General features: G+C 45.9%; 1 protein-coding gene across 1 annotated transcript; it reads left to right on the top strand.

Moving 5' to 3' along the window:
* Nucleotides 1-89: 89 nt before the first annotated feature.
* SEC23B (SEC23 homolog B, COPII coat complex component) lies at nucleotides 90-24272 on the top strand. Its single transcript, XM_045011384.1, has 20 exons — nucleotides 90-204; nucleotides 4849-5084; nucleotides 6699-6756; nucleotides 7491-7577; nucleotides 8514-8750; nucleotides 9158-9243; nucleotides 10327-10471; nucleotides 11369-11527; nucleotides 12404-12519; nucleotides 13980-14103; nucleotides 15195-15275; nucleotides 15790-15879; nucleotides 16484-16590; nucleotides 16778-16931; nucleotides 19323-19400; nucleotides 19702-19863; nucleotides 20358-20444; nucleotides 21222-21377; nucleotides 22264-22329; nucleotides 23692-24272. The coding sequence occupies exons 2-20, from the start codon at nucleotides 4864-4866 to the stop codon at nucleotides 23779-23781; spliced, it is 2304 nt and encodes a 767-aa protein (XP_044867319.1). The 5' UTR covers nucleotides 90-204; nucleotides 4849-4863; the 3' UTR covers nucleotides 23782-24272.
* The last annotated feature ends 1813 nt before the right edge of the window (nucleotides 24273-26085 follow it).

Genomic DNA, 26085 nt, shown 5'->3' on the forward strand with positions numbered 1-26085 from the left:
GCCCTTAGCCGAGATGGCGACAGCATCCAGGCCATGGTGCCGCCATGTTGGGAAAGGGCAACGTAGCCGGCGAGGCGCTCGCGCCGCCATCTCGTTGGCGGGCAGCCCCGCCGCTGAGCTGGCCTTTCGGGCGCGGGCGCTGCCGGGACAGGGATCGTCGGGCGCTGCCAAGCGGAGCCGGCAGAGCTACAGCCCCGCGGGCAGGTGGGTGCTCGGGGGGCGACGGGAGGGCAGGTCCCGCCAGGGCCCCCTGTGCTGAGGCTGGGGAGGAGATGGGAGAGGGGGTCCCCCAGTGCGGGAGGGTTTCCCGGGAGAGGGCGACGGCTCCCCCCGGGCCAATGGGGGATGGGGGTCCCCCTCCAGTGGGCGATGGTGTGGGAGGGGGTCCCCCCAGTGGGGGATGGGGCGAGGGGGGTCCCCGCCAGTAGGGGATCAAGTGAGGTGGTCCCGCCAGTAGGGGATGGGGCGAGGGTGGTCTCCAGGGTCAGGGGAGGGGGTCCCCCTCCAGTAAGGGATGGGGAAGGGGGTCCTGCCAGTCGGGGATGGGTCGAGGGGGGGTCCCCCGGGTCAGGGGAGAGGGTCCCCCCCCAGTGGGCGAAGGTGTGAGGAGGTCCCCCCCCGCCAGAAGAGGCAGTCCCCACTAGTGGCGGATGGGGTCAGTTTCCCCAGGCCACTGTAGGAGGGGAAAGGGCCCCACTGTTGCTTTTGGGGCCATCTCCTCTACGATCTGGGAGCTGAGTAGGGCTGCTCTGCCTGTCCACGTTCCCCAATATCATCCCTTTTCTGAGGTCACTGCCCCGGGAATCTATCCGGGTGTTCGGTACACGCTGCCAGCTGCCCAGCTTGATGGGCTCAGGATCATTCTGAATATTGTGGTGTTTTTGTACTTTGGAGGTGGCAACCCTAGGGCTCAGAGAATGGGGGGAGGATCCCCTGGGCCACTGTTGTGGGCAGTGAAAGAGGGACAAGGATCTCCCCACATCATTAATTTTTCCACTCTGGGTGGGGATTGGTGTGAGGTCACTGTGTTGGTGTTGGAGTGGGATGGGGGAGTCTCCCCCAGTATGGGGTTGGCGTGGGAGTCCCCATATCACTGTTTGGAAGGGAATGGAGCAATCTCCCCCAATATGGGTTGGTGTGAGGGGCCCTGCCTCACTTGCATTTTCTGTGTTATTTTTGGTAAACCTTTACTCTCTTTTGCAGAGGAAACAGCTGAAATTTCACCATTTTTTTTAAAATGTTGCCCTGATCTTCTCACTCTCTAGCTACACCCACAGTCCAACAAACTTCACAGAGATCTTTTGTTAACATCTTGGATACAGGCCACATTTAAAAGTAAAGAGGCAAGGCGTTCCTCTGTTAACCCAGGATAAGCTAACTTCTTTACGTCCGGATTAGTCAATTCCGTCAGCTCCTGTTTTGTGATGCTGTCAGCCTGCCTATCTGACTCACAGGCTCTGCTCAGTATAGAGGCACTGGTGAGGGTGTCATGACGTTTAGATGCAGCTGAGTGGCTCACGGGATAGAGCTCTGAACCTTGGGGATGGGAGTGTTGAGCACTGAGGGGAAGTAGTACTGTATAGTGGGTTTGAGGATGCCTCGTCACATCCTCAACCGTGAAGGAAAGAATTTATTTAGTTTCTCCGCAATTGCCTTATCATCCTTGAATGCTCCTTTAGCATCTCGATTGTCCAGTGGCCCCACTGGTTGTTTAGCAGGCTTCCTGCTTCTGATATACTTACTTTTTTTTTTTTTTTTTTATTACTTTTTGAGTCTTTGGCTAGCTGTTCTTCAGATTCTTTTTTGGCCTTCCTAATTATATTTTTACACTTCATTAGCCAGTGTTTATGCTCCTTTCTATTTTCCTCATTAGGATTTAACTTCAACTTTTTAAAGGATGCCTTTTTGCCTCTCACTGCTTCTTTTACTTTGTTGTTTAGCCACGGTGGCTCTTTTTTTGGTTCTCTTACTAGGTTTTTTAATTTAGGGCATACATTTAAATTGAGCCTCTATTATGGTGTCTTTAAAAAGTTTCCATGCAGCTTGCAGGGATTTTACTTTTGGTGCTATACCTTTTAATTTCTGTTTAACTAACCTCCTCATTTTTATGTAGTTCCCTTTTCTGAAATTAAATGCTACAGTGTTGGGCCATTGACCATTAACATGCATATGGATCCTAACAGGAACTGATATGGTCTTGCTTTTGAGTGGGTCTGTATTTTCTGGGATGTATCAAGGATTGTGGGCAGTTCCTTATGTGTCAGGAAGGTGCTCTCATATGGGGTTCCCCAGGGTTTTGTCTTGTCATGTCTTGTTCAGTGTGTATGTGGTGCTGCTAGAGAGTTTGGTAAGGCAGCGGGAATGATGATTTCTTCAGTATGCTAAAGGAACTCAGCTCTCTTTCCATGCTATGTCCTCTGTAAGATGTGATCAGACAAATTAGTCGCTGACAGAGATTGGGACATGGATTCACATTAGGGTGACTGACCCTCAGCTGTGACTGAGAGAATGCTTACACAGGGGATGTCTTCTGTCTGCACCTCTGCTTAATGGTTGTGTCTGTGGTTGGTTTGTAAGGGCACCTGAGGATCTTTTTATCTCCACCACTGCTACTGGAGTCCCAGACAGCAGTGGTGGTCAAATGTATTTCTTACCTGCCCTTGGTGAGGATGTTGTGTCCTTTTCCTTTTGGATACAGACTTGGGCCTGATTAGCCATGCCTGTGTCACCTATAGGATCGATTATTGCAATGCACTTTACATGGGTCTGCTCCTTGCAACCCTTCAGAAATTGCAGCCGGTGCAGAATGTGGCTGCCCGGCGCCCGTATCTCGGGGGGGATTTCACATAGGGATCATGTTACACGACACTCCATGATCTGCATGGCAACCAGTGATTTCCAGGTGAAACACCACCTTACATTTCTACTTTGAAAAGACCCCAAACTATTTAGGGCTTTCGTCACATGCTGCCACAGAGCAGCGATCATCTGAAGTGCTCAGGCTAACCGCTCCCTTTCCTGCTACAAACGGGGGAGGGTTGGCAGCAAGATGTCCTCTGTGAAGGGTCCTGTGTTCTACAACTTGCTTCTTCCTTTTGTCCACCCACATTTTCATTTGGTGACTTTCAGGCTGTATTGCAAGCTTGACCAGTTTTCTCCAAGCCTTCCATGGGGTGGCTTGTGGCCCAATCAGCACGCAGCTGTGGCCCACATGACATTCTCAGGGCCATACCGGTAGTATATATACAGTAACTCGCTTAACGTTGTAGTTCTGTTCCTGAAAAATGCGACTTTAAGCAAAACGATGTTAAGCGAATCCAATTTCCCCATAAGAATTAATGTAAATGGGGGGGGGGCGGGGGTTAGGTTCCAGGGAAACCTCAAGTGTTAACACTTGTTAATGTAGCCTCTCATCAAGGCAGCACGAACAGGAGGGAGGGGAGACAGCATAGCAGGCAGAGACAGACACACACTTGTGTGTAGGAGAGAGAGCGAGAGCTGCACACTGCCCCTTTAAGTAAGCTGACCCACTCTTAAGTGCATTGTCTTTTTAAGTGGATCAGGAAGTTGAGACAGCAGCCGCTGTCCCAAGCTCTCTCTGTCTGTCTCTGTCCGTGTCTGCTTCCTGCTCTATATGGAGAAGGGGTAGGCGGGGTGCAGGGGCGGGGGGACACCCTGACGTTAGCCCACCTCCCCTTTTTCCGCTGCACAGCAAGCAGGAGTCTCTGGGAGCAGCTCCAAGGCAGAGGGCAGGAGCAGCACATGGCAGTGTGGGGAGGGACAGCTGAACTGCCGATTGCTAGCCTGCTAGGGGGCTGCAGCACAGGGAGCTTAGGGGAGCGGAGAGCTGATGTGGGGGCTGCTGGTACACCCTGGTTCCAAGCCCCCACCAGCTAGCTACGATGGGTTGCTCTTCCTGCAAGCAGTGGACAAAGCAAGCGGCTGCCAAATGATGCTAGAAGGGAGCATTGCACAACTTTAAACTAACATGTTCCCTAATTGATCAGCAACATAACAACGAAACAACATTAATCGGGACGACTTTAAGTGAGGAGTTACTGTACTGTGTGGATGCGGCCCACATAACACAGAGCTGCATATGTGGCCCACAGTAGTAAGTGGGTTGAGCACCAGTGGTCTGGAATCTGTGGGGCTGAGCTCGGCAACAGAGTTGGGGAATTGGAGTGTTTACCGCAAAGAGATGCTCATGGTTAATGGGGAGTAATCTTGTTGTGAGGGGGAGGTCTGCCTGTGGCCTTTGGGATCTGCTGATTTCAGTTGGCTCCTAAATGTTTGTTTGGTAGCTTGGCCAGAGCACTGGGGGAGCTTCATAGGTGTGAATGTACTCATACTGGCTTACTTTATTGTGGGATTGACTAATTTTATCATGTAGGGCCTGATCCTGCAGTGGCTTGTGTATGGGTCTAACTTACTCATGTGAGTAGTCCCACTGATGGGTGTCCATCTTTGTAGAGTATCAGAGGGGTAGCCGTGTTAGTCTGGTTCTGTAAAAGCAGCAAAGAATCCTGTGGCACCTTATAGACTAACAGACATTTTGCAGCATGAGCTTTCGTGGGTGAATACCCACTTCTTCGGATGCAAGAAGAAGTGGGTATTCACCCACGAAAGCTCATGCTGCAAAACGTCTGTTAGTCTATAAGGTGCCACAGGATTCTTTGCTGCTTTTACATCTTTGTAGAGATTCAGGCTTTTGATAGTATTCTCTTTAGGGCTGGAATCTTGTTGTCTTGTGTTTATCTGCCAAGTGATATGCTCCCTTGTCGTTCTGTTGCTGGAGTGAGTGGTTCCTGAATGAACCTGTGTCATATTGGTTGTCCTTTCTTTCAGAACCTTGAAGATTCCATGGCGACGTATCTGGAGTTCATTCAGCAAAATGAAGAACGAGACGGGGTGCGTTTCAGCTGGAATGTGTGGCCTTCCAGCAGGTTGGAGGCTACAAGAATGGTCGTACCCTTGGCCTGTCTATTGACTCCCCTGAAAGAACGTCTAGACCTGCCGCCTGTACAATATGAACCAGTGCTTTGTAGCAGGCAGACTTGCAAAGCAGTGCTCAGCCCGCTTTGGTATGAATTTTTGACTTCACTCTAACCTACGAATGTTAACACTGGAGGGAAATCTGTTTTTTCTGATCTCCATCACTTTTCTTCCCCGTCTCTCAGTCCAGGGCCTGTCCCAAGAGACCATTCAAATTAGGTGTCCTGGAATTTTTAAAACACTTGTGCACTTAATGATAAGTAAAGAACGTCAGTCTCTTAGTCAGGGCTGTCAGAATGAGAAGGAAGCAAAAATGGGGTGCAGACGCAAATGATTATCCGAGGTCAGGGGGTAGCTGTTAAAGGAAAACCAGCACTGATGTGTAAATAGCTATGTTATAATCATTGAGACATTGACCTTGTGTAATGTTAGTGCTATGCAACTTAAACTAAATGACAATCATGCTTGACGCCTAGAGGCTGCAGTGATGGGCATATTAGTAGAGCCCTGCCAAGATACAAAATTTGTCTCTGCATCCAAGCCACAATCTGCAAAACTGGTCCACAGATATCCACATCTGTGGATGTGGATATAAAGCAGTTATCTGCGCATTTGCAGGGCTCTACATATTAATTAGGACCGGGAATGTCTGAAGAGACTGATCTCTGTGCTTTTGGTGGCAAAGTGGGAATTTGAATCAATGCTGTAGTCCTCCTGGATGTAGGTGAGGTTTGATGTAAGTAGAAAGGTTTTGTTTGTGGGTGTGCTTTTATTTTAGGGGAGGAAACACTTTCTGTGTTCTCATACTCCCATGATGCTCTTATGGACGTGCATGTCTGCTGACAAGTATTGGGAGGAAGGTGTTGCCAATGAGATCAACGGGAAGTGTGATTGTAAAGAGAGGCTATAGGAAGGAGAGTACATCCAAGTGTTACTGCGCTAGCCTTCACACTGTAAAATTACAGGGGCTAGGGGGGCCAAGCTTTTTGGAGCCGGGAACCATCATTTTGTTTGTACATCCCTTGCACGTTAAGGTCCTGCTCCAAGACTGTGGGCCCTAGGTCCTACTGCAATACAAATAAATGATAGTAATATTCCACTGACTTGTGGCATCTGTTAACTAGCTGATAGGGAGCAAAAACACCAACCCCAAAACACAGTCTGAAAATTGAGAGGTGACTTTATTCCGATGTAAGTACCTCCACTGGGTACTAAACGGCTCTTTAAACTAGTGGAGAAAGGCAGAACAGGAACCAGTGGCTGGAAGCTGAAGTCAGACAAATTCAAATTAGAAGTAAGGCACAGATCTTTAACAGAGAGAGTGATTAACCATTGGAATAAACTACCGAGGGAAATGGTGATGCCTTTCTGAAATAGATGCTTTATGTTCTCTTGAGGTCTTCAGATCAAACTTGGTTGTCTTTCTGGCAGCTATGCTGTAGTCAGACGCAAGTTATTGGGCTCAATATAGGGATAAGTGGATGACATGCTGTGGTCTGTGTTATACAGAAAGTCAGACTAGATCTACTGGTTCCTTCTGGCTTTAAAATCTGTGAATCTGAGGCCCTTTAACTCGGTCATTAAAATTAAGAACATATATTGAGTATTTTTATTTTCTTTCATCTCAGCTGTAAAGTCTGGTAGGTGTTTGGCTGTAAAATTGATACCTTTGTACTAAATGTCCCACCTTTCCTTTCTTACAGTCAAGTTGATTATCATGCCAAGCTCTGGGCCTGTAACTTCTGTTTTCAGAGAAACCAGGTAGGTTGGGAAAGTGCTTCATTTTCTCATTATCTTCTCTATCCACTTCATTCTCTCTTCATTGAGTATTCAGTTGATAGCATTCTCTAGCGAAGGGTAGTAAAATAAGCAGAAATCTCTGCTAATGAGACCCTTCCCCCTGGTCGCTTTCTCTTTGTGCACCCAGTTCAGCATTCTTTTTAATCAGTGTGATGTGAAAGCAGTGGAATGTCATCTCTTCTAATCTTGGTTCAGTTTTGCAGTGGCTGTTTGCCAGCGCATGTGCTATAGGCAGCAGATCTGTGGTTATTTTTGTGCCTTACATTTACATCATATTCTTTGTGCATGTTGAGGCCAGCGCTCATCATTGTCTTTTGTTTTTCTGAGTATGAAACTTGCTGTGCTGGAAGTGGATGTCTGCTGTCAGAAACACTGTGTATCATCTGACTAAACTATTCTCAGTTGCTTTCTAATTGAATTGTACTTCAGACCTATACACATGCCGCTAACCACCACTGCTATCCATTCATGATGAAAAGCAGTGAAGAACTAATGTTGCATTTTATTCAGATAAAAGAGTTTGCTGCTATACCAGGAAATAAGCAATTGAGCAACACGTACTTGAATTTGAAAGCTTTCCTCCCTTGTACATCATCCAGCCTTCATAATGCAGGAGATATCCCTGCTGTTGTACATTTCTTCAAATAACCTGCACAGTTAACTTGCTTGTTCTAATCCTTGCTTCTCATTTTCAGTTCCCTCCAGCATATGCAGGCATATCCGAAATAAATCAACCAGCAGAACTTATGCCTCAGTTTTCTACAATCGAATACATAGTGCAGGTAAGTGGATCATGGTCAATCTTGGGATTCTCAGAAAACATTTGAAACACATATGTATGTTGTAAAATTATTCAAAGTAACTTGAATAAAGTGTTTTCATGAGCAAAGTGCAGTTGGTCTTTAGATTAATTAAGCACAGTTTAAACCCCCTGTTGGTTGTCTGATCTCTTGGGTTAAACCATTCACTTTTAGCTTTTTAATTTAAATAGCTTTCCTCTAAAATCTGTATATACAACTTTAATGTGAAGACTGGAGAGTGGAAATGGATACAGTTCCTTACATTTAGCATCCAGGTTCTCTATTTTAATTAAATAGACGCCATACAAGCCATATTGTAAGTGTTTGTCTACACTTGGAAATTGACCAGAGTAGCTATTCTGCAATAGCTGTTCCTGAATAACTCCATATGCAGACACTCTTATTCCAGGACAAGAGTGCCTTGTTCTGGTTTAGTTTAACCCATTTCAGAGTTAATCTGTGTGTAGACAAGCCCTTAGTCTTGTGGTTATAGACTGTGGCCCAATCCTGCCAGCCCACTGAGCAGTGGATCTCTAAAACCAATTTCATAGTTCAAATAAGTCAATGGAGAGATAAGTGTCTCCCAGGTCTTTGTCCTGCCTGCATTGTGCTTTGTTCTTGATGCCTCCAGTCATGAGAAATGGTGACCATCTTTTGCTGATCCAGTTGTGGATCTGTTGTTGCTGTCCTCTATGGTTCAGGAGGACCCCTGTGATATTCCCAAAACAAGATATTTTAACTTGCTGACTTTAAATAGATATTTGTGAGTGAAAGACATAAGAGTTTTCTTATTTCTATAACCATTTTGATTAAAATATTTTGTTTCATTATGATAATTCCCAGCCCAAGGAGGATGGGCAGCGTGTGTCACTGAGAGCATATACAGATTCATAGTGAACCTTTTTCTTTCCACAACAGAGAGGTTCTCCAACCCCACTGATCTTCCTTTATGTTGTTGACACATGTCTGGAAGAGGAAGACTTGCAAGCATTGAAGGAATCCCTGCAGATGTCCTTGAGTCTGCTGCCTCCAGAGGCACTGGTGGGGCTGATCACATTTGGTAGAATGGTCCAGGTTCATGAACTGAGCTGCGAAGGAATCTCCAAGAGCTATGTTTTCAGAGGGACCAAGGACCTGACAGCTAAGCAAATACAGGTATGATCTGCCTTCTCTTCCTACACTTAATCCAACATGTAATTCCATTTAGGGCTCTTATCATATTCCACCCTTTTCAAACTCTTGGCTTGTAGAGAGCAAATAGGAAGGATGGTCCAGTGATTAGGGCACTAACCTTAGGGAGACCTGGGTTCGATTTCCTGCCCTGCTGTAGACTTCCTGTGTGGCCTTGGGCAAGTCACTTAACCTGTCTGTGCCTTGGTTTCCCCTGTCTGTTAAATGGGGAGGATAGCAAACTGAGGTGTATGAGGATAAATACATTAAAGATTGTGAAGCAGTTAGATACTAGGGGAAGGGGGGCTAGATAAGTATCTAGGAACGGTAGCTAGATAGTAAATTATAAGTCAACAAGTTTATCCTTCCCACCACCTCCCTCTGTCCCATAGGATATGCTGGGTCTTACAAGGCCTGTGGTACCTGTTCAGCAGGGAAGACCTCTTCAGCCTCAGGAACAGCCACCTATTTCAAGCAGGTAAGTGGCTCGGCGAAACACACTATCCCAGAAGGGCAGGACAGAGCCCATGTTCACATTATGACCTGTAGGACCCAAGCCCCTAATGCAGGTTTCATAAAGGGAATCCTTTGTAAGATGGCTTGAGTTCTCTAACTGCAATAACTTGTTTACAATTGTAGATCTATATTGATGGGGTTTATCGGAGCAGCCTATAGAGCTTTCATAGTGTTTGTTTCTTACAGACTCCAAAAATAGCACCATCCAGGCTGGATTTCCGTTCATTAGCCTGTTCGTTTATAAGCCCCGCCCTCCCGCCCCCAAGATGGTTAGGTAAAAATAGCAAAAACTGTATGACCCTTTCATAAGTCGACCCTATATTTCAGGGGTTGGCAAACTTTGGCTCCTGGCCCGTTAGGGTAAACCGCTAGTGGGCCTGGATGTTTTCTTTACCTGGAGCGTTCATAGGCACGGAGCCCCTCAGCTCCCAGTGTCCGCGGTTTGCCGTTCCCAGCCAATGGGAGCTGCGGGAAGTGGCACTCTGGGAACAGCGAACCGCGGCCACAGGGAGCTGAGGGGCTCCGTGCCTGCAGATGCTCCAGGTAAACAAAACGACAATGTATTAGATACTCAATTCAATGATTTCATAGAGTTTAAAATCTTCAAATTTTGGTGTAGACCCATTTATAAGCCAATCCCTGCTCTCTGATGCGTCCTTTTTTTACCAAAAATATTCGGCTTCTGAACTAGTATATACGGTACTTAGAGTGTAAGCAGAGACTGAATGATTAGAAAACAGCGGGAGTTTGTTTCCAGATTAAATTGTGTTTCCCTGTATTGGGTCCCAGCTCATGTGCTCTCTGTCACTCATTCACTCCTAAAGCTCTCGTTCTGTGGCCAGCTCTCCTATACATTTTGGTGGAGTAGCTTTTCCAAGTCCTCATCCTATGTGCTCTTTATATCTTGCTCTGATCAAATTGTTTATTTGTGCTTGTCTGTTTTTTTGACAACTTCAGGTGTAAGAGGCGCATTACTTTGATGCAGTTTTTGGCAGCAAAGACCAAACCAATAGGATTTATAATTGTTCATTTTGAATTCTTGCAGGTTCCTGCAGCCTGTACACAAGATTGACATGAACCTGACAGATCTTCTTGGGGAACTACAGAGGGACCCTTGGCCAGTGACTCAGGGAAAGCGACCCTTGCGATCAACTGGAGTAGCTTTGTCAATTGCTGTTGGTTTATTGGAGGTAATCTTAATTCACTCTTAATGTGAGATTACCTGGTAAATTAAAATATTATGGGGTTATGCTGTGCTTGGTCAGTATATCTCAGTATTTGAAAGACTTGGTCTGTGGCCTGATTGCATATCAGTAGGGCCTACCAAATTCACAGTCCGTTTTGGTCAATTTCATGGCCAGCGGTTTTAAATTTCAGGGTGTTGTAACCATGGGGGTCCTCACCCAAAAGGTGGTCAGGGTGGGGGTGGGATGCAAGGCTACTGTAGGTCGTGGGATTGCCACCCTTACTTCACAGCCAGAGAGGAGAGGATGTGTTTTTCATGGCTGTGAATTTGGTAGGGCCCTGCATATCAGACATGAGTGTAGTTTGTCACATCCCTTAACTTTTGAAATACCTATTCAACTTTGTTATGGGAAAATGACCCAACTTGATGCCTCCTGGAGTGTGATGCTGAGGATAGTTATGCTTAAATAATATTTGAAAGATGCTTTGTATGAGGGCATTCAGGAATCTCAGAGATATTTACAACCAATATTTGGCTTTCAGATGCATCAGGGCCTCACCACATCTCTGGAATTATACACTGGTTTTGTGCATAGATCACCTGAGGCACAGGGGGTAAGATGGGAGCAGATACAGTCCTGCTTCCTGGAGTGGGAACATGAAATCTGACCTGCCCTGTGTTTAGAAATTGACAGCAATGTGTCAGTCCCCAGTATTCCATGTCAAGAAGGAAGGAATTATTTATGAAGGGAGCACCCAAACACCTCCATCAGAATCAGCCCCCTGATGTGCTAGGTGCTGTACACAGAGGTTGACACAGACCTTGCCCCAAAAAGTAGATTAAAAGTATTGCTGTCCTTTAATCTGCCCAGCTCTAAAATAGGGCTTTAATTTTATTTTAGGGCACGTTTCCAAACACAGGGGCCAGAATAATGTTGTTTACAGGCGGGCCACCCACACAAGGGCCAGGCATGGTGGTAGGAGATGAACTGAAAACACCCATTCGTTCCTGGCATGACATAGAGAAGGACAATGCACGGTTCATGAAAAAGGCTACAAAGGTAGGTCTTGCTGTCTGCTAAAGCAAAGACACTGCTTCTGCTGCACAAACGATGTGGACCTGCTGCGTATAACCAGTTTGGGTGTCACGGTGTACGTGGTGGCAGCACAGTTTTACCAGCTCACAGCTCTAAGCTTCCCCTATGGAACCAATAGCTAATCCTAGGTCTGTATTGGTGAGCTGCGCTTCACCTTACTAACCCCTTTGTGTGACTTTACTAGTGACAAGCACGCTGCTTCTTCGTGGCCCTGAAGCCTCTATGCCCAGGCATGGACCTGGGTCTCCCTCAGGGGTACAGATGCTGCTTTCTTCAGCCAACTGCCTAGGTCAAAGTATAAAGCCAGGTTTTGTTCTGCCAAGTCCCAAACAAAAGGCTAAGTCCCTCAGTCCCAGTCTGCATCCAGCACAGTTCTTTCTCCAAGAACAAGAAGGTATTTTAGCATCTCTTCCTCAGCCGTTTAGAGAGCAGAAGGATCCGACCCCCAGTTCCAGGAGTATCCTAACCCCTCTTCTCCTCCCGGCAAGAGAGAGTTTGCTTTTCCTGCTGAGAACCAGTCAGTCTCCAAATGCCTCCTGGGTCTTCTTAACACATAGCTAAGTGGTTAAAATGTGCTGCATTTACTCTGAATGTACAGTGCAGTTTGGAGATGGTAGCAAAGGTCATAGCAGTGAAAAGCAAGCTCTAATGCAGTGCTGGTTGTGTATTGTGGCTCTGGGATTTGGGGTCCTTACTTTAGGGGTGGTGTGTCACCATTAAAATAGAACATGCTTTCCCCAGGGGAAAATTCCTGCGTCGGCCCCAGCTGTAGAACCCAAAGAAATCCTTACATGCCTGTTGGGATGTTCTAAAAGCTCTGCGTGCCCTTTGTCTCCACAGCACTACGAGACTCTAGCTAATCGCACGGCAGCCAACGGCCACTGCATAGATATCTATGCCTGCGCGCTCGATCAGACTGGCCTTCTGGAGATGAAGTGTTGTGCAAACCTCACTGGGTATGTCCTCAGCCCTGTCTTTTGGGGTGGAGGAGTGGGACAGGAAACGATTAGTTTGATGTAAATGTATGGAAGTGAGCAATTGTTGTCATTTCTCTGATTCTAAGCATTAGCAGTCTGATCTTGTGTCCGTTGTATTCAGTGGCAAAGCTGCCCTTGACTGTAGTAGTGCAGGGTCGTACTTCAGGGCAGCTTGTATGGGATGAATTTTGATGCAGTCAGTGGCAAAGCAGATGTCCTGTTTAGAGAAGGGTGATTTAATGTTTTAACCAACTCCTAAACCCTGGATGCTGTCTTTTTCCACAAACACATTTTATTTCACTGAGACATTTTATTTCACTGAGCAAGTCCAGAGGGGAGAGTTGAAAAACAGATTAAGCAGTCACATTCTGAGCAGTGGCATTATGATCATAATGTTAAGTGCTTGTTAATCTTGCACTGTGTCCTATAAAATGAAATGTTCTGCAGGGACCAGGAGGGCTTGGTACTAGGGCATTGGATTGAATTTGCTTCAGGGTAGTAGCAGAATTGTAATTTCTTACAGATACTTGGCCTCTCTGAGTCAAGAAGCCAGTGCCAAGAGTCATTGCAGTCCCTAGTGGGCACGTATCCTCAGTCCAAACACCATCATAATTTGCACTGAGTAGCACCCTTGCTGGTGGCATTTGCAGAGGTGCCAACCACTACCTGGATTATTGTAGGGACTGCCTGTCTCTTTAATCTGCCAGTTGAGATCAACTGGGCCAGTTAACTGGAAAGTCCCTATGTTGGTCTTTCTGGAAGCAATGTGTTTTTGATAGAAGACTCTTAGCTCTAGAATTGCCTTTCCTTCCTTGGTGTGATAGACCTTCAGTCTGCACTGTTAGGCCCTATCCATTTACTCAGGCTTTTTCTGAGGAGGTGAGTTAATTGGAGGGGAATTTAGTTAGTGGTTGTTCATGGGTTGGGGAGTTCTGTAATGTGTCAAGCATCATCACCGCTAGGGCATCAAGTAGTTTGTGAGTTAGGTGCACTGCATACATTGGAAAATAAACAGATAAAGACAGAACTACCCTCCAGCCCTAGAATTAGGTTTCCCCAGTCTCCATTCTAGCATACAGATGGGGAAGACTGCACTGCCATTGCAAGAACTGTTCTGTGGCCAAACAGACAGCTCCCTGGCTGTCAATCTACCCCTTTCATAAACACTTACTGTACTTTCCATTTTTGTGTTAACTCAGAACTTGCTCCTTTGTGCCCCACTCCTGGGAGTGGTGACAGCATGTTCAGATTTGAGGACTGGAATGTATCCATCCAGTATCCATCCAGTAGCTAGGTCCTTACTTTGCAATTCACCATGGAATCTTTTAAAAATTGTGTCCATCTGTCTGTGTGGTGGGTGAAGAGTAGGAGAGAGACATCCTTTGTGATTCTGTTCCAGTTACTTGTTGTTTAGTTCCCTTGTCATTTTCCCTTCCCAGGGGTCACATGATGATGGGGGACTCTTTCAACACTTCTCTCTTCAAGCAGACCTTCCAGCGGGTGTTTAGCAAAGACTTCAATGGAGAATTCCGAATGGCGTTTGGTGCTACGTTAGAAGTGAAGGTGAGAGATAGGGCTGATTAAACAGAATGAAGAGAGAAATCAGTAAAGAGCACTCTGATTTAACGGGTTAAATAGCTGGTTCTGTGTAGGATATAAACAGTGGAATGCTTAAGCTTTTTTGGCAACATGCAACATTTTAGTGAGTTATTTTAAATTTCCAGTGGCTCTCAGTGATGGAAGCAGCAGCCTTAGAGAGTGTGTATGTTTTGAAACCACACCTGTTTGGAGGGAATTCCAGCCCTGTCTTGAGGGAGTTCTAAGATCCTGACACCTAGTATATAACCTAACGCCTCAGCCCTCCAAGCTGTTCCATGCAGGCAGATCCCTGCACATGGTGCACGGCCCCACTGACTTGAAGCACCCATGTCCCTTGGGCTGCTGGAAGGGAGGAGATTTCTCTCTGGTCCCATCCTGGAGCCTGTTGAATAGTGAGTGGCTTGGCCTAATGCTACTCTCCTCTTCCCCTGCCTCCATTTTTGGTGTTTTCCTCCTCACTCTGAATAGCTCCCATGCCTGTACAGGCTATTGCTTTTGGCTTTCCCAGGCAGCAGGAGAAAGAAATTGACCAGATTCTTGTCACTTTCACAGATAATGGATTTTTGGGGGTATTTTTTCTTAGGGAAAGCTTAATCTTTGCAGAGATGAATGGCTTAGCCCTACTCGCCCACACTTGTCAAGTAGAATTTCTTACTCCCACAGGCAATTGTGGGCTTGTGTTTTTTGTCTGAAATCTGATTATGTAGATCAGAGGTTCTCAAACTTTAATTGCAGTGTGGCTTTCAGAGGAACAGTCACGTGGGCTACATTTCCTCCCCTTCGTGATTGCACAACATCCCTGTGGCAACTGCAGCACTAGCTGCCGTGGGAAATTAGTGGATGTGGTTTAGCTGTCTTTTAATGTAACTTAGCAGCTGGAAAGGAGGAGGAGAAGGCAGCCCCATGTGACCCGCCAGCTTTCTGCAGAGCAGTTTGGGAAACTCTGATCATCAATGTCTTTTCTGATTAAAGCTGAGCGGCTGATTTTTCTGTCACTTCAGATGTGTATTTCGTTTGACTGATTTGATTTTCAAACTTTTCTGACCCTATTTTAGACTTCTAGGGAGCTGAAAATCTCAGGGGCTATTGGACCGTGCGTATCCCTAAACGCTAAAGGACCATGCGTCTCTGAAAACGTAAGTCCCTGATGTGGAAAATCTTTTTATAAAGAAGTAAATAAGCAGTGCAAAGCCTTTTGGCTGGCCCTGTGGTCTGACAGCAATGCCGGGTCCTGTCAAGGAGGAGAGACAGGTTTGGGAGTGTCTTTAGGGTTCATCTCCCCAGGCTAGAGGAAATTGGGTGCATTGTGGAGGTGACGTGCTTGGTCTTTGAATTGTCCGTCCGTCCGGACTGCCTGCCAGACTGCCTGCCTGCAGGACTGCCCGTAATGTATCCCACGAGTGGCTGACCAGTGGAAAGAGGTGACTGGTGTCCTTGGAGAAGACAGGTGAATCTGGCTTTAGCTGTTACACAGTAAAGCTTTCATCTAATTATTTGTTTTCAGGTTCATTTTTGGACTTTAATTTGTATCTAGAAGGTGTAAGATCTAGTAGAGGGCACATGCTGAGTCTTACCTTTGATCAGAATTTAAAGTGATCTTAACTTATCCTGCACTAGAGAAAACATCACTTTCTTTTGAACCCTCTCTAGGAACTTGGTATTGGAGGTACATGTCAGTGGAAAATCTGTAGCCTTGATCCCAGTTCAACTCTTGCCATATATTTTGAAGTGGTGAATCAGGTCAGTCCAGTTTTTTCCCCTCATTTATGTACAGTTACAGAATAGTGTTGTCTATAGTAGCCATCACCTGCCTAGTAGATCCACGAAGAGTAATTACAATGGTCCCTTTGTATCATATGAGATACCTATTAATAAGCTTCATAGCTAGAAAAAACAGTCTTACACAGACTGCATTCATGCTCCTACTTGCTCTCCTGATGAAAAACACTATATAAGAGCTAAATAATAAATGTTTTTACCCTGCACAAAGACTCTATTGTTTCTCTTTTTTCTTTTCCTTACCTGTTATATTTATTCAGTCCTGCCAACTCCTTCCATGCGCTATTTTTCCACTGTTGTAGGGATGATAAACTGCTCCCATCCTTTATTGCCCAACTGTTATCAAAGTAGCTAATGAACCTGCCACCCCCAGGCTTACTCTGGGGTTGCTTAATACTCCCTATATTTTCCAGCAGCCCTAAAAAATGACATTCTTGAGCAGCGGGACCCAAGCTTGCAATTATACTCAGGCTTGACGTATAATGCACTGCAGTTCTTTTACTGTTCTGTAACTCTACTCTATAAATTCTTTAAGAGAGTAACACTTTATTCCTCTGTTTTGCAGCACAATGCACCGATACCTCAGGGCGGCAGAGGCGCCGTGCAGTTTGTCACTCAGTATCAGCACTCCAATACACAGAGACGCATTCGAGTAACCACTATTGCAAGAAAGTGAGCTCCATAGGCCAATCCCTACTGTATTGTTCTTTGATGGCAGAAGCGTTAATATAGTCTGTATTTCTGAATTTTTCCAGCAGTCTGGGTGGATTGGACGCAGGGTGTTTTGCCTTTATAGCATGAGCCAGTTTTTGTACTTGGTAAAGATGAATGTATGTAGCACTAACTTTCCTGTTATCAGTTGGGCAGATGCACAGAGTCAGCTCCAACATATTGAAGCAGCGTTTGACCAGGAAGCAGCTGCAGTGCTAATGGCTCGTCTGGGAGTCTACAGAGCTGAGTCGGAGGAGGGACCTGATGTGCTGCGATGGCTAGACAGGCAGCTAATCAGATTGGTAAGTGTGATGGGCGAATCTCAGTGGGTTAAATCTGAAATAGTGTAAACGTCGGCTCTGTCTACACCTAAAACGCTGCCATGCCGTCGCTCCTTAGTGTAGACACTCACTGCAGGGACGGGAGAGGAGGATATTGCTGTAGTTATCCACCGCCCCGAGATGTAGTACCTAGACCAGAGGTGGGCAAGGTATGGCCTGCGGGCCGAGACAGTCCTGCCCAGCCCCTGAGCTCCTGGCCCGGGAGGCTAGCCCCGGCCCCTCCCGCACTGTCCTCCCTCCCCCACAGCCTCAGCTCACTTGCTCTGCCGCCGGTGCAATGCTCTGGGCGGTGGGTCTGTGAGCTCCGGGGGCAGCGCAGCTGCAGAGCCCAGCCTGACCCAGTCTCTGTGCTGTGCGGTGGTGGCAGCAGCATGGCCCGGTTCCAGCCGGGCAGCGTGGCTGTAGCACCGCCAGCCACTGCTGCTCCAGGCAGCACGATAAGGGGCACGGAGCAGGGAGAGTTGGATAGAGGGCAGGGGAGTTCATGGCGGTGGTCAGGGTGTGGATAGGGATCGGGGAACAGGGGGTTGAATTGGGACAGGTGTTCGGGGGGGGGGGTAGTCGGGAAGGAAGGGGGTTGGATGGGGGGGCAGTCAGGGACTGGGGTTCCAGGGGCAGTCAGGGGCCAGGGAGAAGGGGTGGTTGGAGGTGGTAGGGGTCCTGGGGAGCCGTCAGGAATGAGAGGAGGGGTTGGATGGGCTGGTGGGGGGCAGTCAGGGGCAGGGGTCCAGGTGTGGTCAGGGAACGGGTGTGTGTGTGGATGGGGCAGGAGTTCTGGGGGGGGGGGGGGCATCAGGGAACGGGGAGTTGGATGGGGCAGGAGTCCCGAGATGATGGGGGGGCAGATAGGAGGTGAGGGCTGTGTCACGACCCCCTCCCCTAACTGGCCCTCCATACAATTTACGAAACCCGATGCAGCCCTCAGGCCAAAAAGTTTGCCCGCCCCTGACCTAGACCAATGGAAGAATTCTTCCATCAGCTTAGTGCTGTGTACGCTGGGGGTTAGCCACAGCTACAACTCTCAGGGATATAGAGTTTTTTCACACCCCTGAGAGACATAGCTATGCCGATGTTAGTTTCCAGCGTAGACCAGCCCATAAACATCAGCTACTCCACTACTGATCATTTTAGCAGAGTCCTCTAGCCCACATGACTATATTACAACTCCAGACTGCCTCCAACTCTTCTACGGGGGCCAAAAGTCCCAGCTGCCTAAATCTCCAGCTATGCCCCAACAGCTTTTAGGGCTGATCTGTGCTAACAAACTAAACTGACCCAGCTACATTGCTCATGGGTATGAAAAATCTACATCCCGAGTGATGGAGTTAAGCCGACCTAAGTCCCTGGGTAGATGGTGTTAGGTCGATGAAAGAATTATTCTTTCAACCTAGCTACCGCCTCTTGGGGAGGTGGATTAACTACAGTGATGGGAGAACCCCTCCTGTCACTCTGGTAAGTGTCTGTCCTGAAGTGCTACAGCAGTCCAGCTGCAGTGCTGAAGCTGTGTTGCTGTGGCATTTAAAGTGTAGACATAGCCTATAATGCAGCTATGTTATGTTAGCACAAAAATCTGTGGCATGTCCAGTACTGAAAATGTGGGGTAAAAGTAAAAGAAAAGTGAATTGAATACTAAACAAATGCGAGGGGCTGGCTACTGCACTTCTTTGCAGTGTTCATTTGCATATTTCAGTCATTAAAACCATCAATTTTCAATGATGCTGCTGCAGAATTTCCAGTCTGCTGTCACAGAGCCAAGGAACATTGGGCCAACGAGTGTTTTGTAGCATACATAATGAAGCTTAAGTGATGTAATATACGAAGCATTAAATGAGAGCCAGTTATCAGATCATAACTGATCCAATAAAAAACATTAATTTCTTGGGAGCAATTTTTTTTCCTTTAGTTATTTTGAATCTGACCTTTGTACTAAGCTTGTGTTATGTATTTGCATGCTAAAATATAAGTGAAGATGGAGTCCAATCATTATTCCAGCAATAGCCACACACATTAGTGACTTTATTAATAATGTGATAACATAAGAATGGCCATACTGGGTCAGATCAAAGGTCCATCTAGGTCAGTATCCTATCTTCTGACAGTGGCCAATGCCAGATACTTCTGAGGGAATGAACCGAACAGGTTAATTATTGAGTGATCCATCCTGTGTCATCGAGTCCTGGCTTCTAGCAGTGAGAAGTTTTTAGAGACACCACATTGTGTAATGTTTCTCTGTATTACCCATTGGTATTCTCCTCTTCTTATCTGGGTTACTCTGTAAAAATTCTTACAAATACAGAATGTGTGAAACAAACAAACCCCCAGAGATTGAAATAAACGCATTCCTTCCAACAGTGTCAGAAGTTTGGACAATATAACAAGGATGATCCGAATTCCTTCAGACTGTCAGATTCATTTTCTCTGTATCCCCAGGTAAGGACTCCACTTCGTATAGATATGGAAATGTGGAAAAAGGCAGTTACAGGCAGAAATGTCAATAAAATACACAATTATGATTGTTTGATGATTTTTAAATTTGTTGTGATGTAAGTCAACACCCTGACATGTAGTTAAATGGTGTAAATGACTGGTAGATGAAGCTTCCAAAGAGTTAATTAGAGGAAAGACTTTGACAATAACTTATTGTACATTCAGACTGGACTTGTGAATAGGGATGTTAAAAAAAAAATCTATTTTTTTTTCTTTTCTCATTCATCTTTCTATGTAAATGTAGTTTATGTTCCACTTGCGACGATCTCCATTTCTTCAAGTGTTTAATAACAGCCCGGATGAATCTTCCTATTACCGTCATCACTTTGCCAGACAAGATCTTACCCAGTCCCTCATCATGATCCAGCCCATCCTTTATTCCTATTCTTTCTCTGGACCACCCGAGGTAAGTCATTCACTTGCTGTGTTGAGCAGAGAGCTTTGGAACAATCTTTAATGGTGTCTAGTCAGTCATCAAAATGATATTGTTTTATACAAATGGTCCAGCTTGTAGTATGGTCTGCCTTTAGAGTAATTATTCAGAAAAATATTTGTATTTCAAAGACTAGAATTTTAAAAAATATCCTTAAGTTGTGAACATACAGTAACCATAATATTATTTCAGTGAGATTCTTGTCCAAGATCATTTCAAATCAAACTCATATAGTTGAAATATAGCTTTTCTATGCATTATATTTCCTGCAGCGGCTGGTATCTTTATGATTTGTTCCGCGATACTTGTCATTGGCTATGCTCTGAAATTTGCTTATTCAGACTGATTATCACTCTGTTGATTCTGTTGTGTACCACTGCAGTACAGTGATCTATTGCACTGAACTTGAAGTTTAATACAGTTCTGAGGGCATCACAGTGACTGAATTCTCATTTTATCTTTCCCAGCCTGTGCTTTTGGACAGCAGCAGCATTCTTGCTGACAGAATTCTGCTGATGGATACTTTCTTCCAGATTGTAATCTACCATGGCGAGGTAAAGTGCAAATCATGTGTCTTTCTCTTGTTACCCTGCACCATCACTGTGTGTGTAAAATGAGCTGTTTGAAAAGCTTGGGCTAGTGTAACGACACCAGTGTTAATTCCCCTACAATATTGCCTCTAAAGGCATGTCAGTTTGCAGTGGCTCAGTCATCTGCTACCTGTTTCTCTAAGAGATTCGTTCTCTGTGAGAGATATGCACACAGATCTAATTAATATGAATGTGAGTTGTATGTACACCTGAGTCAAGCAGGAGGATAGATCTTTCAGTGTTGTCTGAAGAAATCATCACCTTCCTGTAATGTTGCAATTTGAGCCAATCAGCTGTTTTGGTGAAATCTGTCGAGGGAAGGGGTAAATTTGTATGAGAGTGGAGCAGTTGTCAGGTATCTGTAGCCTTATAAACAGTACCAGAAAATGGCGACTGCCATGGTATTTAAGTCTTAGTTAAACTCAGAAATAGCAATTTTTAACAATGCTGTGCATATCCCTCATAAATGTATATTTTGATAACCATTAGTTTCAGTTTTATTTTCAACAAATTGCTCTTGCAGCTCTACAGAAATAAATGTAGATATTTGGCTGAGTTTCTCATCTTGTTAGCATGCTCTTTATTTGAATTCAGGATTAGACAAATACAAACTAATTGTCTAAATAATAAAAACCTGTATCCTGTAACATTCTAGTCTTTTAAAGCAGACACACATTTACAAAGTGAGGGGTAACATGGAGACTTCTCTCCTCTCCTACTTTCTCTCTTTTCCTCCAATAGACGATTGCACAGTGGCAGAAAGCTGGCTACCAAGACATGCCTGAATATGAAAACTTCAAGCATTTACTGCAAGCCCCATTGGATGATGCCCAGGAAATATTGCAGACTAGATTCCCAATGCCGCGTTATGTTAACACTGAACATGGAAGCAGTCAGGTACAGCAAAGCCTTATCCAGGAGCACATGTGTATTTGTTTTGAATGAAGCAAGTTCATAGCTTTAGGTTCAGTAATTAGCTGATTCTGTAGACTAAATAACTTTGCAGTAATTCAACCCTCAAAGTGCACAGCCTGTAGGTATATCTTTCCTTGTGAGCCCTTACCACTAACAGTCTGTTTTAAAAGTGTACTTTAGAAATTGTTCATGGGACAGGCCTTTGAAATAAAAGGGCGCAAAAAAGAAAATGGTCAGATCAAATACTACATGGAGAATAAATGATTAATTGTTATCTAAGCTAGATAAGTTTTGATATGTAATACATTCAGTGCAACTTTGTTTGAATCACACTGGATTAGAAGCCTAGTCGTGGCATTCTCTTTTCCATAGCTTATGGTAACATTCATAACTAGCAACAAGTGGGAATACTTGTGCCCCCCCCCCCCCCCAAAAAAAAAAAAGGCAACAAAAATGGGTTTAGTCCATATGCCGCTGGTAATAAGAAGCTATTTAGCTTTATCTTCCTCTTATTCCCTTCTCTGCTTATTACACCTCCATAAAAGTGGCATAACTGCCACATCAGTTAGCAGCAGTAACTGATGTCCAAAAATATTGGTCATATGTTAGCTATTACAGTGATCAAGAGATGAAAACCATTGCATCATTTGGTTACCATAGTAATATCCATAATAGTTATTGCATTTCAACTTTAATGGGACATCAGTTCAAGTTAAATTAGAAATAAATATTCTCTAGACAAGGGCCTGAAAGCAAAGGCTAGCCAGACTGCTGTGGTGACCTGGTTGTGGTGATAAGTCTCGAGGGAGTTGATGTTCTTTATTTTAAAAACTATTTTTGTAATATGTATATATATTTTTTTTTATAGGCCCGCTTCCTCTTGTCTAAAGTGAACCCCTCTCAGACTCACAATAACCTCTATGCGTGGGGACAGGTGAGTTACGGAAGAATTACTACTGTTGGAGGAAGGACAGAAGTGTGCATATAGAAGATGCACACATTTTTTGATTTTCCCCCATTCTATTTGCTTTTTAATCACATATCATTAGGCTATGAACAATGTCTTGCTTTGTTCCTGTGGGTTGCTTTAGACCTCTCCTGCTTCTCCCCTGGCTAGCAACTTTCACAGACATTGATGTCTTGATGATTTGAAATTCTGTCATGTTTTGTGACAGTGTAACAACGGAGCTGACAATGGAATTGCTGGGCGTTGGCTTTGATAGTCACAGTATTTAAAAACTGAGAAATGTACAACTCAGTTCTGAGGAGCCAGATTTTCTTTATAACCTAGACATACATCATGTGTTCATTACAATAAATATCAGTTGATTAGAATATACTAGCTAAACTAGATTAACAGGGAACAATTAAATGAACAAAAATAACTTGCACATTCAGGATAACCTTTTCAAACCTGGATGTCTAAAGTTAAGCTTCTAACTTTTTTTAAAATTTAAGATCCTAAATAAAGGTAATGTGATAATTAGTGGCAACAGTAATCTGATTGTTAGGTCATGAGCACCTACAACTCTTGCTGACTTCAGTGGGAGCTGCCAGAGCTCAGCAACTCTGAAAATGAAGCTACTCTGATTTAGGCTGCACTTCCAAAGCTTCAGGCAGTCAGGTTTGAAAATGTCCACAATATCTTACTGATCTACCCTTCACTAACTGGTCTGATACCATTAGATCACAGCTGGTTTACATTAGTTCTCTGATACTATAGAGCAAAAATATTAATAATAAATGAATCAGTCCACCAGGTATAAGTGTACCACATCTGAATATATAATGTGCTTGATTTTGTGACTCTCCATTCTTCCTCTACCTTTATTTTGTCCATGTAAACTCTCCAGGGCAGGAATACATAGGTTGCTTCATGAATAATAATAAATACACCTCTACCTCGATATAACGCTGTCCTTGGGAGCCAAAAAATCTTACCGCGTTATAGGTGAAACCATGTTATATCGAACTTGCTTTGATCCGCCGGAGTGTGCAGCCCCACCCCCCGGATCACTGCTTTACCACGTTATATCCAAATTCGTGTTATATCAGGTGGCGTTGTTTCGAGGTAGCGGTGTATTTCATTACTATATATTATTTTGGGAATCCACAATATGGAATGTTGTTGCTTTTGTTACCAAGCAGCTTCTTCCCAATATATCCTTATGCGATTGATTTAGCAGGCAATTAGGATAGGGCACTGAAGCCTGACATCCTTTCAGAACAGTCCTAGTGGTAACCGTGTTTGCTTTGTTCTTACAGTTATTTACTAATTTATTTTATATAATTGTAGGAATCGGGATCTCCCATCCTAACAGATGATGTTAGTCTCCAGGTGTTCATGGATCATCTGAAAAAGTTGGCAGTGTCAAGTGCATCATAACTTTGACTTAACAAAGAAGTGACAAAAAAAAGCAAAGAATTACCGGGATCATGGTGACAATTAACTGTGGAAAAACGTAACTACATTCCTTTCCCTCTTTGAGATCAAGGCTTTTAAATATTACACAAAACAAATATTCAAGGGGAGTTTTGTACTTAGTTCTTTTAGTTTTTAATTTATTTGTATTCCTTTTTTATGTGATCTCTCTGATCTTTATTTTTTTCATACATTGCAGCCCAAGGATGTTTTAGCTGATATAGCTATTAATACATTTTTAGATTAATTTTAATGGCCTGTGTGTAAAATAATTAAAAAACAGTAACTCGCCTTTCAGCAGCTTCATCAGGTACCAGGGGGACTGTACTGATGAAAAATAAAAGTGGAGGAGGAGAGCATTAATATTTAGTGCTGGACTGAACCTGTGTGTGTGTGTGTGTGTGTATGCTGAGAGGTTGACTTTGTCACACAATAAAGTACACTATGAACTTGAACTTTTTCTTTGTTCTGGAGATCTTAGCATGCTTCATCTTGTTACTTCATCATGTTAAGACTCAGACTTTCTCCGCTATATAGGGTTATGTTGATCAAAAACACAAGGACTCTATCTAAATTACATTTTATTAATTTCAGCTCTGTGGTTACCATCTAAATTGACTTGTAATTACAGGAATTTAACATTGGCTTTGTTGAATGTAACTCTTCTTTTATATAGATCAAAAACTAACATTTCTTGCCCAGAATATCAGAGAATTTGAGGGTTTTTTCCAGACTTGTTAATACAGCAAGAGTCTCTGTATTTCATTTTCCCTGCTCAAAACTGCTGATATGAGCCAAGAATGAGGAATGTGTCTATAGCTAGATTTCCCATCACAAGTGTCATTATTGGTAAAATCTAATTTTAACACATGCCACGCCCTTGAAATGCAGTCTGAAGAGTGACTGTAAAAAATGGCATGGGATGATTTAGTTGGGGATTTTAAGTCCTGCTTTGAGCAGGGGGTTGTTCTAGATGACCTCCTGAGGTCCCTTCCAACCTATGATGTTATAAACCCCTCCCCTCCCAGCCACAGGGCCCATGTAATGACACAAACAGCTCCCTCTCCTAATTCCCTGCTTTGGGTGTGTAACCTCCTGGCCCACTTACCCACACAGTCTCCCCCCCTGAACCCAGCATCACTTTTTGCACCCTTTCCCCCTGAGCTCAGGGTGCCAGAGGGGTTCTGAGCTGGGGCAGAGGGTGGGGGTGTAGAGGAGGGGTGCAGGGTCTGGGCAGGAGTTTGGGCGCAGGAGGGGGCTCTGAGCAGGGGGTGGGGGTACAGGAGGGGGTGCGAGGTGCAGGCTCGGGCCAGGAATGGCTAACCACAGGGGCCTCTGGCTGCCTGCCTGCAGTGCAGGGGGGTGGGGGGGGGCAAGAGGGGCAATTTGCCCCGGGCCCAGCAGGGGCCCCCACGAGAGTTTTTCGGGACCCCTGGAGGAGGGTCCTTCACTCGCTCCAGAGGCCCCGGAGCTTCTTCGCTGGCGGGGGAGGGGGGGTCCTTCCTCTCCGGGACAGAAGGACCCCTGCCCCGAATTACCGCTGAAGCGGGACCCGCCGCTGGAGTGCAGCTGGGTCTTCCGCGGTAATTCGGCGGCGGGGGAGGGGGGTCCTGCCGTTCCGGGACCTGCCGCTGAAGTGCCCCGAAGACCCGCGGTGGGGGCTGCGCTTCGGCGGCAGGGGGTCCCCGCCGTGGGTCTTTGGGGCTCTTTGGCGGCGGGTCCTGGAGCTGAAGGACACCCCCGCCGCCCAAGACCCCGGAATCCTCTGGGCGGCCCTGCTGCAGTGGCCCCCAGGCCGCCCCCTGGAAGCAGCCAGCTGCTGCGACCGGCCCATGGGAGCTGCGGGGACAGGCTGGAGGCGGGGCGGCGCGCGGAGCCACCTCCCACACCCGCTTTTAGCGGCCCGAGGTCGCTGCCTGGGACGTGGTTTTGCGGGGCCCTGGGCGGCCGCTCCTGCCGGCCGCCATAACCCGGCCCAGGGGGCTGGGAGCGACGGGGGGTCCCCGCCTCAGGGCGGGCGCGGGGGCGGGGTCTCTGGGGAGGGGCTAGGCCTGCCCCGCCCCGCCCCGCCCCGCCCCGCCGCAGCGGCCGGGGCCGAGCGCCTGCGCGAGACCGCGCTTGCTCCCGCGTGGCTGGCTGGCGGCGCGGCGCGGCCCGGCCGGAGGATGCAGCCGCAGCAGGCGCTGCGCTGGAAGGCGCGGTTTGCGCTGCTGTACGCCCTGGGCGGCTGGACCCTCCTGGGCTGCGTCCTCTACTACAACTGGAAGG

This window comes from Mauremys mutica, chromosome 3 (assembly GCF_020497125.1).
Source record: "Mauremys mutica isolate MM-2020 ecotype Southern chromosome 3, ASM2049712v1, whole genome shotgun sequence".
Lineage (NCBI taxonomy): Eukaryota > Metazoa > Chordata > Testudines > Geoemydidae > Mauremys > Mauremys mutica.

What these genes read in the sequence shown, in the direction of transcription:
- SEC23B (XM_045011384.1), top strand. Translation starts at nt 4,864, where the DNA reads ATGGCGACGTATCTGGAGTTCATTCAGCAAAATGAAGAACGAGACGGG. An exon ending in GCAGTGCTCAGCCCGCTTTG is followed by an intron (nt 5,085 to 6,698) that starts GTATGAATTTTT and finishes CCTTTCTTACAG; the next exon opens with TCAAGTTGATTATCATGCCA. An exon ending in TGACAGCTAAGCAAATACAG is followed by an intron (nt 8,751 to 9,157) that starts GTATGATCTGCC and finishes TCTGTCCCATAG; the next exon opens with GATATGCTGGGTCTTACAAG.